The following is a 16,006-nucleotide window of genomic DNA, read 5'->3' as shown; positions in this document are numbered from 1 at the left end:
GCGTATTAGCCAATCTTAACACTTGTACACTGGCGCGAGTCGCACTGCGGTCTAAAATATGGCGGTTGTTGAGTGCATAGAGGTTTCTAGTGCGAGTAACTTTACGTTAGTCAGGGTGGGCCAGAGATAAATTTGTTCGGATTTTTTAGTTTTATCGTTCCATCTCCCAGAAAACACCAAACAGGAACCTCTTGACAGGCTCAATAGTAAGAATGAAACAAGTTTTTCGCAGAGTAACCGAACGTACAAGTAAGCAGTAAGCAAAAGATGGAGAGAGGTCAGAAGTTTACACAAACGATGTATTCATCCATAAGTCTCTCATGAAATATTCATATCCAGGGCACCCATTATGCTATTTATTTGCCGTCTTTAACTTTTGAGAGGTTCTAAAGCAAGATTGTTTTTATTCAGTCTTGTGGTCTGGGTGATTCCCTGCTGTATCGATTTAGGTAATTTTAATAATTAAATACTGTTATAGTGCAACTTACTCAGGGGAACGAAATTCCGTAATATGTTTTACTTAGTCGAGAGTTCAGTTTAAGGGCCCATTAACCGATCTTTTTGAGCCGTTGCTAAGGAAAATTTATTCTTGGTTTTCACTCATGTGACACTGGCCATAGCAACGGTTGCTATCCGCCATCTTTGTGTCCCTCGAGTGTAAACAATCTAAGAAGCAAAGAGACGTGAATGTGATAGTTCGAGATGGTCCACTGTATTGTAGTTGGTTGTGAGAGCAAAAGTGGCAAGCACAAGATAAATTTTAGCAAAATACCAAAGATTGTGACAAATCAAGGCAAGGAATGGGAAGAATTAACGAGGGAGAGAAGAAATCGATGGATTTCTGCGGTGAGTTGAGGTGACACCGAAGCGAAGAATGTCCTTGAAAGCGAGTGTGTTTGTGGTCGTCATTTTGTTTCAGGGAAGCCTGCACCTTCCTGGGACAAGCACAATATTGACTGGGTTCCCACTTTAAACCTCGGTAAAAAAGAATACAAGGAATCCGAACGGAAAGAACAACAACAGAAGGCTGCAGGGAAAGAGCTGAAAGAGCAAAAGAATGCCGGAAGCGAAGCATTGAGCAACAAGAAGCCGAAGTTGCCAAGAAAAAAAAGCATCTTAAACCTTTCACCCCTCAACCGGCCAAAACCGGCCGGCCGGAAACACGCTACTATTCCTGAACCGGCCAAAAAAGCGTCATTGTTTACGGCTTCTCTCCCCTCCCCTAATAAAGAATATATGCTCACCAAATATTTTTCTATTGTTATTGAGATATTGACCAATCATATTGCAGTTACTGCGCATAACAAAGGCCTCCCTAGGAAGAGATAGAGGGATGCAAATTTTGTCTTCCATGACAAACAAAGCGCGCAAACATGGCGACAGTGAAAAACAATTTCTGTTAAAGAAATGTGAGAACATTGTTGTTCATGTGCGAAAACCACATAGTTTATTATCAACCTGGAGTTGATAAAAGCAAAGACACTTCCTCTGTGGAAGGAATTCGCTCTATCAACTCCAAATTGATAACAACCTAAGTGGGAAAATGGCGAGGCGAGTAGATCTTTTAGATGTTAGTTTCGATGAATACAGGGCAATTTTCAGAGATTCCGATGAAGAAGACACTGGAGATATTGATGGAGATAGTTCTGATATTGATTTCGAAGGCATCGATGAAGATGGCGAGGAAATCGATGAAGAAAATGGCGATGAAGAAGCCGCTGAGAGTGACAAAGAAGAAGAAGAATGGACGGATGACCTCAGTAACATCGCTGTTGATGAATTTTCAGCACGATCAGGAATTGTTGTAGACGTTGGAAGCGACCCTAAGGCTGATGATTTTTTTACATTCATGTTTGGTGAGGATCTTTTCAACAAAATTGTGGAGGAGACAAACCGCTATGCTCGCCAAATGTTAGCCGACAACGAACAACGTCTTGGTCGATGGCGCGACGTAACCGAAGCCGAAGTGAAAGCTTACTTTGGAATGTGCGTTATCATGGGGATGAATATTCTTCCCAAAGTTGCTGATTACTGGTCGGTAGACATTTTTATGGGCAACGAGGGAATAAAGCGAGTCATGGCAAAGAACAGATTCGAAGAAATTAGCCAATTTTTGCATCTAAATGATACAAGTTGGGAACCCGCGCCTGGAGAAGCAAATTTTGACAGGCTTTACAAATGCCGCCCTGCTTTGACTGCCGTTTTGAGAAATGTTCAGCGCTGTTATTTGCCAACAAAAAACATTTCTGTCGACGAGGGAATGATAGTGTTTAAAGGAAGACTATCATTTCGCCAATATTTACTGGCTAAACCGACAAAATACGGAATAAAAGTGTGGATGGCGGCTGATTCCTCAAACAGTTACGTTGTAAATTTTTCTGTTTATTTAGGAAGCAAAGGAGAGATTCGAAGGCGACACGGGCTGGGATATGATGTTGTGATGCATATGGTCCGTCCGTTTTTCAACAGAAACCACGTTTTTTTCAATAATTTCTTTTCTAGCCCTGTTCTTTTAGATCATTTACTTGCTAAACAAACATACATTTGTTCGACGGTAAGATGAAGTAAGATGGCTGATTACATCTTGTAGTAATTGTTATTTGCTGTTTCTTGGAAATTTAAAAAATAGTTAAGATTTAAAATAGGTTCCTGTTTGTCATAAACTACAGTAGCCTGGTGCTACTTGAAGAATATTGATGCTTTGTAAGGACTCAAAGACTGCAAATTACAATTAATAATAATTATTAATTAATACAGCTACATGCATCATTTTTTGAGAATAAACCACTAAGTTATTTTAAAAGCGGAAGGTAGAGTACTGTAAGCTCATATTCAGGACATGCAGTTACACTGCAATGGACCAAACTCCTAATTCTTCATCAATTTCTCAACCAGAAGCTGTTTTCAAATGTAATAACAAAGCAAGTGTATGAATAAACAAAACTGCTACTGGCAGGGTGCAAAGAAATTGAATTTTTCCAGGTAGTACTTTGGGCAAGCTGTAGTCAGGACATAGTTGTACTAGCCCAGAGTCATTTCAAATAGCAAAAAAACCTTAGAAGCACGATTTTTTTTCTTAAAGAATTTAACAGAAAACTTTTGATTGCATTGATTGTACGGCAAGTGACAGATCAAATCCACTAGCCTGAGTGCAAAATTCACTAGCCCTGGGCTATCAAACATGTACTTCTTTGCAAGCTGCTTACCCTTAGCATATTTTAAAGCATCAGATTTTGATTTGACTTTTACAACATTGTATTTGGTTTTGTACAGTTTGTGAAAGCATAATCTAAAGTTTGCAGCACAGTCAGGTAACCTCAAAACATTTTCTTGTTAAAACAAATCTATGCACCTCCCCCTTAAAACGTTTAAAAACAAAGTCAAGCTAAACATCTTACAGTCTTACTGTTCATGAGTTTTCAACTGGTATTTGTTTATTTATTTTATTTTATTTATTTATTTTTATTTATCTATTTATTTATTTCTTCTTTTCATCTCTTTTTTATTGACTAATTAATTGCTTTCACCGAGCTTTAGTGCCAACCTACCTCCTGTACTTAAACATTACTTAGTTTTACTCAGCTTGATTAGCTTTATAGTTATCCTGAGTAAACATTACCTCCTTTTTTGTATTAATATATTATATTGTAAAGTTTAACTTTTTTCTACTTGGTAATAAAGCTTGTTGTTGTTGTTGCAACAGTAACTGTAGGAAATGTCTGGAAAAAGGAAAAAGGACAAGCATTACCAGGAGGAGAGACAGCTACACAGCTAATTGTCTTGTGCCTTAGTAAGGAAGTTGGAGTTATTGTTTTGAAACAGGAACATACCTTTGACAAGTACAAATAATGTTTTGAGGGCCTTGGAAAATTGAAGAATTTTTGGCTCGATATTCCCATAGATCAGAATATTAAGCCTGTTGCCCAACCTACACGTCATGTGCCATTCAGTTTAAGGGACAAGCTAGAACGGAAACTTAATGAGCTTGTAGATCTCAATGTAATCGAGAGAGCAGAGGGTCTGTCGCCCTGGATCTCACTTGTAGTTTTTGTTTCTATATGAAATGGGAACATCCGTCTCTTTGTTGACACGAGACAGGCAAATAGTGCTATTGTACAGGAACGACACCCAATTCTGACAGTCGATAAAGTCCTTCATGACGTAAATGGTAGTACTGTTTTTTGTAAACTTAACAGCAAGTGGGCATTTATCAAGTGAAATTGAGTGTGGCTTCCACACTGATTACCATGTTTGCGACTCACAAAGGAATTTTCGGGTGCAAAAGATTGTTTGGAGTCAGCTGTGCACCTGAAATGTATCAGAGAGTAATTCAACAACTCTTAGAAGGCTGTGGTGTAAGAAATATATATGTTGACCTTATTGTTCATGGCTAAACAACAGATGAGCATAACAGGAGACTCATAAAGGCTATGGAGAGAATCCAGAACAGAAGCCTAATGCTGAACTTAGAGAAGTGTAAATTTCAAATGTCTGAGCTTGAGTTTGTGAGTCACATGCTTTCCACACGAGGGATTGGACCAACCAAGGTGAAAGTTGAAATGGTCACAGAAGCGAGACAACCAGAGTCAGCAGCAGAAGTGTGTAGCTCATTAGGCCTAGTGAACTTCTGTGCAAGGTTTATCCCTGATCTCGCAACAGTATTAGAGCCTCTTGGAAAACTCACAAGAAAAGATGTTCATTTCCCCTGGGGAAAAGAACAAGAAATAGTGTTCAAAGAGCTAGAGAAGAAGTTGCCCAAAACAGAAACCTTGGGTTACTTTGACAGTGCTGCAAAAACCCGTCTCATAACTGACACCAGCCCAGTTGGCCTTGGTGTTATCGTAGTACAAGAACAGAATGGTGACGAGCGAGTGATTTGCTATGCCAGCTGGGGCTTAACAGATGTTGAGAAATGTTATTCACAGACCAAGAAAGAGGCTCTGGGGATCATGAGGACATGTAAAAGGCTGCCCATGTACTTGTATGGGAGTGATTTCGGAATTTTAACAGATCACAAGCCCCTGGCTTGCAAGGGTTAATTGTTGGGTGTTAACACTCTAACCCTATTCTTTCACTGTCAGACACATACCTGGAAAAGAAAACATTGCAGATTCCCCATCACGACTTACAAGAAGCAAAGCAAGTGCAGATCTCAGTTCTGAGGCAGATGAGTATGTCATATTTGTTGGAGAAAACTCAACTCCACAAGCATTGTCTACTCAAGAGATTGAGCATGCCTCAGATTCAGACGAAGAACTGTCAAACATAATAGTAGTATACGACGTTAATAGGGGCCGTAACCAATCAGAAGGCGATGCATATCATTAAAATGGGCTCTCGACCAATCAGATGGCAGTATTTTCGATTTGCATAAACAAGATGGTGACCATTTTTCGCACATACCCAAATAAGGGCAACATGTCCAAATAAGGAGAAATATGAAATCGAGGTTGTGACGCGCATGTCCAAATAAGGCGATAGACAGGAAGTGAGTTTTAACAATTGATTTTTATTGATTTTTGCAGGAAGTAAAAAATTACATTGGTGTGTATCCGTATGGAAACGATTTGAAAGTGTTCGTGTCTACGACGCGTTTGTCGAAGACGAGTCCGTAGCGTTTGGTTCGTGTGATGACCTTGAGATGTTTGGTGGCTGGGTTTCTCCAGAAGAAGTTGGGGTTGACGACGTTGATGTTGCGTCGTTCATTCTCGAGAGGTTGTGTGAGTTCGTCGAGTAGATTTTGTCGCATGACGTCATAGTTGAGTTGCCTGGATCCTTGTACATTGAGTGAGAAGCCTCTTACTTTGCAGCAGACTTTGCCTTGGTGTGTTCTGTATCCGTAATTTTTGGGTCCAGCGGCAGTGAAATCGACGATGAAGTCGCCCTCGTCGAGTTCGTTGGTCATCTCTCCGAGGTAATCGCCTAGCGGAACGTCGGCTTGACCTGGTTTGTGCGAGTAGATGACGGAATCGGTGTCAAAGTAGAGAACTTGTTGCTTTAACAGTTCCAGGTAGCTGTATAATTTGAGCCGAGCCCAGCAGGTGGTGAAAACGGCGACGAAGATGTTGATTCGTCCGTTGTCGGGTTGATTGTCTTTGAGTTCGGCGTGGACGACCTCTAGGGCTTCGTCGTTGGTGATTCTGACTTGTTTTATGTCGTTGAAGTGATTGGAAACGAGGGCGAAGAGTTGCGCTGCGGTGTAGACAACTTCGGTAGTGGGTTTGTGTAGGTTTTCGCCGAACTTGCCCCAGAAGGAGTTGAGCATGAGTTTGGCGGTGGCTTTGCGTCCGGGATTTTTCTGGATCATGGCCGGATTGAGAGCGATGCCTTCTTTCTGGCGGTATTGTTGCACGTACCGTGTCTTGTCTTGGGGGGTGTGACACCAGCTCGGGTAGCCAGCAGATTCCTGTTTGATTTTTAGCCAGGTGTTCACGTAATTGGCAAAGAGTCCTGTACGGCGTTGTCTGGGTGAGAAATGGTAGACTTCGTAGATCTTGATGAGCGTGTATCCCATGGCAACGGCTTTCTGGATTTCGGGTGTGCACCAGGTCCCTCGTAGCGTGCATTGCTCGGCCGTGTGAGGGCAACGATGCGATTTCTCAAGGAGGGGTTTGCTCATTTCGTCTTCCACGCACGATCGGCAGAGTGGGAAGGTGAGTTTTTTCTCGTGCTTGAAAGGTAGAACGGGATGGTAAAGTTCGTGAGGTGGTAGTATGTCCACTTTGGCCATACCGAAGTAGTGATGGATGTCTTGATCGTCGGGGTTGACGATGATTTGTGGGTGTCCTACGGGGTATTCGCTTCCCTTGTTGACCCAGGGGTAGAGCGACGTCACGTCGATGTACTTGATTTTCTCTCCTTGAGCCACATCGGCCATGTGATGTAGTTTGACGGCGTTCGTGCGCCCTCCGAAGAAAGCTTCTCTGGGTTCGAGCGGTTTGACGATTTCGAATGTGTCTAGAAACTGGCTGAGATCAGGGTCGGTTTTGACTTCTAGGTTCCAGTCGCATTCCCACTTGACGCAGAGCTGGTAACCTTGGCGACTGAGAAGGTCGTGTTTGCGGAGTGTGGCCTCGTAGACTTCCTGCATAGTGCGATCGGCGTGACAGATGGGATATCGGTCTCGATTGGTCGGGAAACAGCGAGGACATCCGTGCCATAGACATCCGTGGAATTCGTAGACGGTTCGAGTGGTCGGATCGTATCCGTCCACGAGATGACCAGCTAGTCGGACTTCACCCCCGTTTCGCACCGTAAGGATACGATCGCCTTGACCCGTGCGTTGCAACGAGTGTTCTTGCCAGGCTAGCCATTTCAGGGCTTCGACGGACTGATTGGATCGGGCACCGTGCCATCCTCGCGGGGGTCTGGAGGCGATGGTGTTGATCGGGATGAGTTTCTTGCGCCAGAATCGGTTGCAGGCGGAGGCGATGGTGACGCATTTCTCCATGGGGTCAAAGTCGGCTTTTTGTTTGAATTCTTGCCGGAACTTTTGACAGCCCGCTTTGAGGAGTTTGACGTCCGACTCGCAGTAGGCTTCCATTTCTTCCCGTAAGATGAAATGGTAGTCGTTGTCGACTTTCTCTTGGTACCACTGTTCGAACTCGGCTTTCTTTTTGGCGGACATGCCGTCGGGATCATACATGTCTCGCGGTGGCATGGGACCTTCGTACGCTTGGTTTTCTAGGGTGTTGAATTTGTGCGGGAAGAATCCTTTGTGCAGTTCCTGGATTCCGAAGGTGGCGGGAAAGTTGGCCAGCGGGAACGGGAGAAAGCAGAGGGAATCTTTGAAAGTCAGTCTGTCGGATTTTAGGGACAGTATCTTGGTGCCGACGGTGATTTGGCCGGTGACTTCTCGATGGGTGGCGTAACAGTGTTGCAGGATGAACATCCCGTCGTAGCCTTTGAGATTGTGAAAGAGGACGATGACGTTCCGTTCGTCATTGTCCTGGTCGACGGCGAGGTCTTCGAGTTGGTCGAACATGTCGGCGGTGCAGTCAGGGCCGTAGAAGGAGTAGCATATCTCATTTTCGTCGTCCTCCAGGCAGAGTAGAATGGGTGTCTGATTCCCTTCGGCGTCGGTGATGGCTTCGAAGTCGCAGTACACTTGAAGGGGGGGATCTCTGTCTACCAAGACGATCGTGTCTGGATCGTCTGGACTGGATTCTTCGAAGGGTTGACCGTTGACTTTGTCGCGGGGGACGCGTTTCTTTTTGGGCTCGTCTTCGTCTTCGGGGATGCGTTGGATGTAACAACGGTGCGTCGGCAGATGGACTTGTTTTTCGCAGATGCTGCATTCGCCCCATTCGCACTTGTGATCGGGGGAACGACGACCACCTCCTCGTCCTGTCCTGCGTTTACATTCGTAGACGTGGCAACACTTCTCACACTTTTTGTAAGTGTCGCAGATGGAGGGGATGCTGAGACTCCGCCGTTGCAAGTGGTCGTTGTAGCATTGGTCACCGAAGAATTGTCTGTGACACAATCGGCAGATCTCGGTGGGTTCGGGAAACTTGCCTGGCGCTAGGGGTCGTTTTTTCTCGATGAAATCGGGACAGTCCTTTCGTTTGCAGGCGGGACACCATTGACCGAGGCAGGGATGATGTTCGAAGTCGTCGTGATCGTAGCCTCGATTGCATTCGTCGCAGAAGTAGGATTTGCTGAGGAATCCCTTGAACGAATTGCATCCGTCGTAGTGATCGCCTTCTTTGACGAGACGAATGATCTTGGTCGAGGGTTCGGGTCCCGCGTAGATGATCATGTGGGGTGGGTCGATGGACATGACTTTGAGCTGGTAGCCAGGTAACACGGCCTGAAACTTTTGCAGTTCGGGAATGCCGCAGGGTCCTTCGGGAATGTTGGCTCGACGGTGGAGGTCTTGGGCCAATCGCTCTTGGACGGGTCGTCCCTGTTTGAGATTGTGGTAATCTTGGTCACGCGAATTCTCGTTCGCGTCTACCCAGGCTTTCATGGTGACGATGGCTCGGGCGCAGCAGAGATTGTCTTTGTTTTGGATGGTCACGCGCGACCGTTTGACGATGTTCCGCACGGCGGCGCAACTCGGTTTGTATTGTTTTTTTTCCGCTGCCACGACCTGGGGTACGTATGAAAGTGGTTTCCATGGTAAACGTGTCGTCGGGGGTGAATTCTTCGTTGGAGTTGAGTTTGGCTGCGAGAGACTGGAGATAAGTGTTTAATCTTTCACTCCCTTCTTCGAATTCGCGCACGGTGAAGGTGGTGGACTGAAAGGCGTGCGTGAAGGCATGGGAATACATGGTGAAATGGACCGTGGAGTTGGGTGTCAGGGTAGGATCCTGAGCGATTTGTTGCTCGATGGATCGTTGAAGGGCCTGAGTCAATTCTTGGCCTAGATTGTCCTCGCGAGTCACGTCTCTGTGTTGTCTGAGCGTGGCTTCGTACCGTTGTTTGTTGAGGACGTTTCTCCAGTGACGTCGAGCGCCTACGGGTCTTAAGTCGAAGTCTAGGAGGGGTCTTGTATTGCTACCACCTCCGGTTTGGATCATCACTCGGTCGTCGAAGGGGAAGGCTTCGTCGTAGGTCCGTCTGTTCTGTAAAAGACAACAAACACAACGTTTTTTAATTAGTCAGTTTTTATTGTCGGGTCTCCGAAAAGTAGCGGGCAACTTCGCGGGTTGTTTTTTCTAAGTTGTCTAACGCGTTCCTGAAACTATTTCCCATATAGAAACTCCTTTTCTCGCCACGCTTGTTGGTACAATGTCCATATATTTCATAATCCGCCATACAATGTCCATGTATTTCATAATCCGCGTCCCAATATCCATATATTTCAGAATCCGCGTAACAATTACAGAAGTTTGTGCGGCATTTAGACGGTCGTAGTTCTATGTGTCCGTAAAACCATTGTCTTTTCAGGTGGCCATATTTCGAGATTTCTCTGTGAAGGTTTCTCAGTCGATAATTTTTCCTTCTATCGCGTATGTGTTGCCAAGTTGCTAAGTCAAGTACGTAACGCTTTAGTTCTTCCGGTAACCAATCCCAGTAACTCTATGAAAAAGATTAGGGTTAAAGTTCTAAAGATGACTTTCTTACATGGGGTACACATCATACTCACTGCTTCATATTGATCCATAAGTTGGTTCATCTCTTCATCGGTCACTGATTCATGTTGATCCATCTGTTGGTTCATCTCCTCGTCGGTCAGCTCTTGTGCCATGATTTTTTTCCAGCGCTCGATACAAGTCAAAAACTCAGAGTGACTTGAACGGTTCGAACCGATCTTTTTTATACCTACGGTGAAACGGGGTCCAGTCTCCGACTGAGAGAGGGATAGGGGGGTAACCCCCACTCGACCCGCCCCCAGTCTCCGACTGAGAGAGGGATAGGGGGTAACCCCCACTCGACCCGCCCCCAGTCTCCGACTGAGAGAGGGATAGGGGGTAACCCCCCTCGACCCGCCCCCAGTCTCCGACTGAGAGAGGTATAGGGGTAACCCCCACTCGACCTGCCCCCAGTCTCCGACTGAGAGAGGTATAGGGGGTAACCCCCACTCGACCCGCCCCCAGTCTCCGACTGAGAGAGGTATAGGGGGTAACCCCCACTCGACCCGCCCCCAGTCTCCGACCGAGTAGGGGGGTATACCCCCCTATCCCCTGGGTCTGGTTAACACGTGACTTGGTCTCGATCTGTGATTGGTTGGACAGATCTTCATAAGGCGAATCCGCGCCGTCCCCGATCTTCACATGACTTCACGTGGATCTTCACGTGGATCTTCACGTGGAATGCTTCAATGTGGCTTACATGACGACATTGCAAAATCACTCAAGTCAAACTGGCGGCGTTTTGTTGAGCGAGCGAGCGATGTGTATCATTCATTGATTTTCATTTTTCGGAAGCGGACAACATTCCTAAAGGTATTTGAAGTAAATACGAATGTAATTTTACGGTTAGCAAGAAATTAGAAGCGAAAATTTTAGGTAAGTGAGCTTGCATGACCTTCGCCATGTGCTACTCAAATTCAAATTCAAATTCAAATTCCCTTCGGACCGCCGTTTTTCCGTTTGCAATCTCAAATAATTCTTGAATTATGTGTCTTGAATTGTTTTTGGGATCGTAGAGCTCAGGAACTTTGGAAAAAAGCTTCGTTTTGTTGAGTAAACACACTTTTCGAAAAGACGCGTAACTCGATTCGAGTTAATATTCAACTGGCTGTTGCCATGGTGACGGAAATGCGAGATTTTTTTTTTTTTGATTTTTTTTGATTTTTTTTGATTTTTTTTTTTTTTGTGAAGTTTAATTTATTTAAATTGTTTAAAAATTACTACTAGCTTCCATGAAGGAAAACTTTTTTTCTAGAGAGTATTTTTTATGCTCTTAAATGAGATATAGTAGATTATTCTCCTGTAAATATTTGCTGAGATATTAATGAATAACCTTATGACCTTTTCCACGCCCATTTTTAGAACTTGTATTGACCGTCCATTACGAAAGACCATGCCTGCCCGCTCATTAGAACGGAGAAGAGAGATTGTAAGAGAGTGGAAAAAGAAGAATCCCGAGAAAGTTCGCGAGCAGAAGAGACGATATCGTGCTCGACGCAAGGACGAGGTACGGTTCAATGACATTGCGCACGATGCTATAAAATCATTAGAAAGGAAGAATGGGGCTAAGTACAATCAAGAGAAAATTCTTCGGAAGCTGTTTAGAGCCTGTATTGTGTTAACTGATTTCGGGCGTCCCGCAAAAATCCGAGAGTACAACAGAGAGTACAACCGAGAGTGGAGGAAGAAAAACCCCGAGAAAGTTCGAGAACATAGAACAAGGTATCGTGCCCGATGCAGAGCCAAGAGGTGTGAGGAGAGGAATGAGGATATGTATGATCCGGAGGAAATTCTTAGAGGTTTGTTTCTGGGTTGCTCGATAACATCATCATCATCATCCATCACCACGGCCACTTCTAATGAAAGCGCCATCACCTACGCCTCCACCACGACCGCCGCCGATAAGAGCACAAGCACCACTACTGCATCACTACCACCACCATTTCCACTAAGAGCAGTAACACTAAGATCACCACCACCACAAAGAGCACTACCGTCATCCACCAACACCACAACCGCCGCCTATAAGAGCACAAACACCACTACTGCAACACTACCAGCATCACCCCCACCGCAACGCCGTGGGAGGCGGTTGTCTTATTCCTCCTCCTCCTCTGACTCTGACTCTGAGCCTGATGAAGGGTTGGTGGCAGAGTTGGAACGCGCGTTAGCGGAACCAGAAGACCCTCCACCGCAACGCCGTGGGAGGCGGTTGTCTTATTCCTCCTCCTCCTCTGCCTCCAACCCTTCATCAGGCTCAGAGTCAGAGTCAGAGGAGGAACGCGCGTTAGCGGAACCAGAAGACCCTGTAAAACGGAGACTTTCGGAAATCAGGAAAAACAGGAGAGTCGCAGAAGAAAACCGAGTGAAACGAGTACGAAAAGAACAAGAAATGGAAAAGATGATCGTGGGAATAGCTAGTGAGCTTGACGAGATGTCATCCATGCTTCACGACATGGGACGCTCGTTCGCGCAGTTTGAACGCGAGGATACAGTAGAACAGAACCCTTGCCATTTCCCAGTCACCGTCGAACTTATGGATCAATTGGAACATTATTTATTTTCGTCTTAAAGAAAAAAGAGACTCTTTTTTGAAAAACAACAAAGCGTGTGTAACTTTAATTACAACAACAATAAAAGGTTTTACAATTTCCAACGTTTCTTGGTTTGCATGATTTTCTTAACAATGCGTTCTGTCATGGTTTTACGTCCGGGTAATTTGTCGATGGCCTGGATCATCTTGGTGTCGGCATCCCATTTGTCCTGTAAGTTCTTGGCCCTGGAATAGTCAATGTCGTGTTGTTTGGCCAGTCGGTCCAGACGGTTGATCCCGGGGTCTCCACGCGCCAGACGTTTCTTCAGTTTGGTACCAGGTCCCATGTACTGATAACCGGGCCAATGAAACTCGATCCCAGTCTTGGCCAACCATTTTTGGATGTCGATCCCATACCCTCGTTGACGTCGACGTCGGGTACTTCTCCTCGGGGGTGGAGGTGCCTTTTTCCTCTTCTTAATCCGAGTCATAGTCCAGTCCCCTTCTCCAGGGGTCTTCGAAATCTTCCCACCCTGCTTGTAACTTTTCTGCGGCTGACGGTTTGGCCTTCTTGTACTTCTTTGACTTGCCTTTGGGACTGTAACCACCGTCGTCGTAGTCGATACCGAGTGATTTCAGTACACGTCTGGCTCTATCGGAGATGGGTGCTTTTTTCTTGGACGATAGGGGAGTTTTACCTAGCGTGACCTGTTCGAATGGACTGAAGGGTTTGGGGGTTTTCTTCTCCTTTTTAAAACCTGACGTGGAGGGTATGGGGGTTTTCAGCTCCTTTTTCAGTCCTGTCGCAGAAAGGGGTTGTGGCGGGATGATCACGGGGGCTGCGGCTGGTTGGTTGACTCCCTTGAGGATCTGTTTCAACAGAGTTTCGACGGGTGCATCGACCATGCCTTCGGGTTCTGTCGTTCCCTGGTACGAGATGGGACCGCTTTTACCCGTCCGTATACGTTTCACCAGTTTCCCTTCCTCGGAGGCGATGGGTTTGGTCATCTTGACGGCCATGCTGTCGGGGATGCGTTTGTCGTTCAGGATGAGATGTTCTTCGGCGGCCAGACGTCCGGCTTTGTTCAACAAGGCATTCTGGCTGATCTTCCCCTTGTAATAATCTTGCAGACGATTGAATTCTTGAACGGGCACCATCATGACTTCGTTCATACCTTCTGACTCAAGGTTGTGTCAGGAAACTCGGACAATTCTCTCAAGGCCGTCTCGTAACAGTCTTGCCAGTACCGTATGGATTCGTCTTTCTTTTCCAACTCGAGTTCGAGACTTCGAACGGTTCGCTTGCCTTTACCGCACTCCCTGCACAACTCGATGCACCCACCGGGCGGCGTGGTATCTTGTTTCGTTTGACAGGTTTGGCAGAAGTCACCGAACTTTAAAGCCATGTATTCTTGATACAGGTCGTGGTACCTCTTGTTCAAGAACTCGTACGAGTCTTTCCATCGGGCTTCGCGACGATTGGCGTCTTGCAACAACTGCACGAGTTTAGGAATGGTATTGTTGGACTCGTCTTCTCTCGGCGGGAAATTGGGTATGACGTCGATCCCCTCCAGCGGGTAACCGTCCTCACTGCGTCCTTTCACCGTACACAACATGCTTTGAAACAACCGTGCAAACCGCTCCAGAACCCCGCTCCGTTTTGGGTGAGATGTTCTCTTCGACGCTTGAGAGAGTTTTTGCGTCTACCCACTTCGCGCAGAACCCTTTTATGTCTTTTCAGTTTCCCATAAGTCATTGCGTTGATGGGGATCCTCTTTTTCAGCAAATTGAGAACCATCTCGCTGATGGCGTTGATCTGATCTTTGTCGGCAATTTGTAACATCCGTTGACGTTTGTTCCGATTGGCTTCTTTCAGGACGCACGTCAGGAAAGGACGTTGTCGTCGTAACCGCTTCATCGTGGACTTATGCGTACGAGCGGATTGGTGTACTCTTTTTATCGCTTTCCTCGATGCCTGAAGGCCGTTTGAAATGGTATCCTGCGTAAGACTCCTTCGATCTTTCCCCTGTTCTTATGGATATGTTTGTCCATTAAACCGAAGGGTCCAGCCAAAGAACCCAAACCTGCTGCTCTCATCATACTCGCCAAATCACCCCCTTTCTGTCTCCTTCTTCGTCTCCTCCTCCTACGTGCTGTCATGGTGACGAGTGAGGTGTACGACGGCTAGTCTCGTCCTTTTATTTTCACATGATGGAGCATCGGAACTCTTTGCCCTTGTGTGGGATTTTTTCACCTCGTCTCATTCGTTCCTGCATCCTTTTGGTATGCGCCCGTTCTTGTTTGGCTCTCAGGCTTTCTATGCCTTTGGTGATACCCCAAGCCGCCTTGGGTAAACCCGCCACCACAGTGCCGATCCCTTCTCCCCTTTGGTACCGTCTTCTTTTAGTGGTTTTAGCGGTTTTACGCCTTCTCGAAGACGCTTTCTTTCTCCTTGACCTCTTGGGTATGTTGGTTCTGAATGAAGAGGTTGGCCGCGATGTCATTTTTTATAGCGGCACGTGACGAAATCGTTTGGCATAGTCTCGAACGTATCGGTCGTACGTGGGAGATGTGAAATCTGTCACCACGTTGTCCAACGTTTGCATCTTGGTCAAAAACCCATCCAATTCCTCCATGCCACCCAGAGCGTAGTTCCTGAGTTCTGTCAGCGTCTTTTCGTACGTCGTGTAAGCGAATTGGGCCATGTCCATCTTGAACGAATACTTCTTGAAATCGTTCCATCCTTTCAGTAAGGTGGCGAAAGCCGTCATTCCTACCACCGTGTACCCATCTTTCCACACGGATCCCAAGACGATACTCACGGCCACCGTCAGTAAGGCCAGTCCGTTGAGAATGGCGTTACACAACTTGTAGTAACCGAACATCTGCCTTCGACACCACCAATACTTGTGGTAGAAAGCGTACAAGACGTCCAAACGTTTCAGGGAATCCAAATCCACCACGGTGTTGAAAGGTTCATCCAATAAACAGACAGAAGTACTCATGACTCTTCTCTAACCAGTGCCAAACGTAGTCTGACTTTCTGTCGGGACGTTCGATCCTTTTAGCTTGTTGCTTGTATTCCCAGATCTCGTCCTTGAAGGCGGTTTCTACGGATTGGTTCAGGATGTCCTGGACCTCTCGGTAACTGTCGCACTCGTCCGCGATCCGTTTCATGTCTTCGTGATCCATGCTGGTCGCATCCCAGTAAGAGCGAGAGCATCGACATAGATGCAAAAAGTAGGGGAACCACTCGACTTCACTCCTCAACATCTTGATTCGAATGGTTTTTCATCGACGAGGGGGTCGTCTTTTCTTAAGTCTCACGAGTCTTCGGATCCCTCGACCCACGCCCACTCCCACACCACCAATGGCAGCGGTCGTTCCAGCTCGG

The 16,006-nt window shown here is 46.1% G+C and overlaps 2 protein-coding genes across 2 annotated transcripts; one reads left to right on the top strand and one right to left on the bottom strand.

Annotated features, from left to right (window-relative positions):
• The first annotated feature begins 8,269 nt into the window (after positions 1–8,269).
• Positions 8,270–12,730, top strand: LOC149099682 (uncharacterized). Its single transcript, XM_089276889.1, has 3 exons — positions 8,270–8,498; positions 8,574–8,802; positions 11,442–12,730. The coding sequence occupies exons 1-3, from the start codon at positions 8,270–8,272 to the stop codon at positions 12,649–12,651; spliced, it is 1,668 nt and encodes a 555-aa protein (XP_089133015.1). The 3' UTR covers positions 12,652–12,730.
• On the bottom strand, positions 12,667–15,617 carry LOC149099681 (uncharacterized). The gene has a single exon (XM_089277855.1). It carries the CDS (start codon positions 15,615–15,617, stop codon positions 15,120–15,122), a length of 498 nt encoding a protein of 165 aa, XP_089133981.1. The 3' UTR covers positions 12,667–15,119.
• Between the last annotated feature and the right edge of the window lie 389 nt (positions 15,618–16,006).

The sequence above is a fragment of the Orbicella faveolata genome, unplaced genomic scaffold (genome assembly GCF_042242905.1).
Source record: "Orbicella faveolata isolate gen_17 unplaced genomic scaffold, um_ofav_v1 contig_46, whole genome shotgun sequence".
NCBI classification, from domain to species: Eukaryota; Metazoa; Cnidaria; class Anthozoa; order Scleractinia; family Merulinidae; genus Orbicella; species Orbicella faveolata.
Note: the sequence above shows the minus strand (reverse complement) of the source record. Positions and strands in the feature narration are given on the sequence as shown.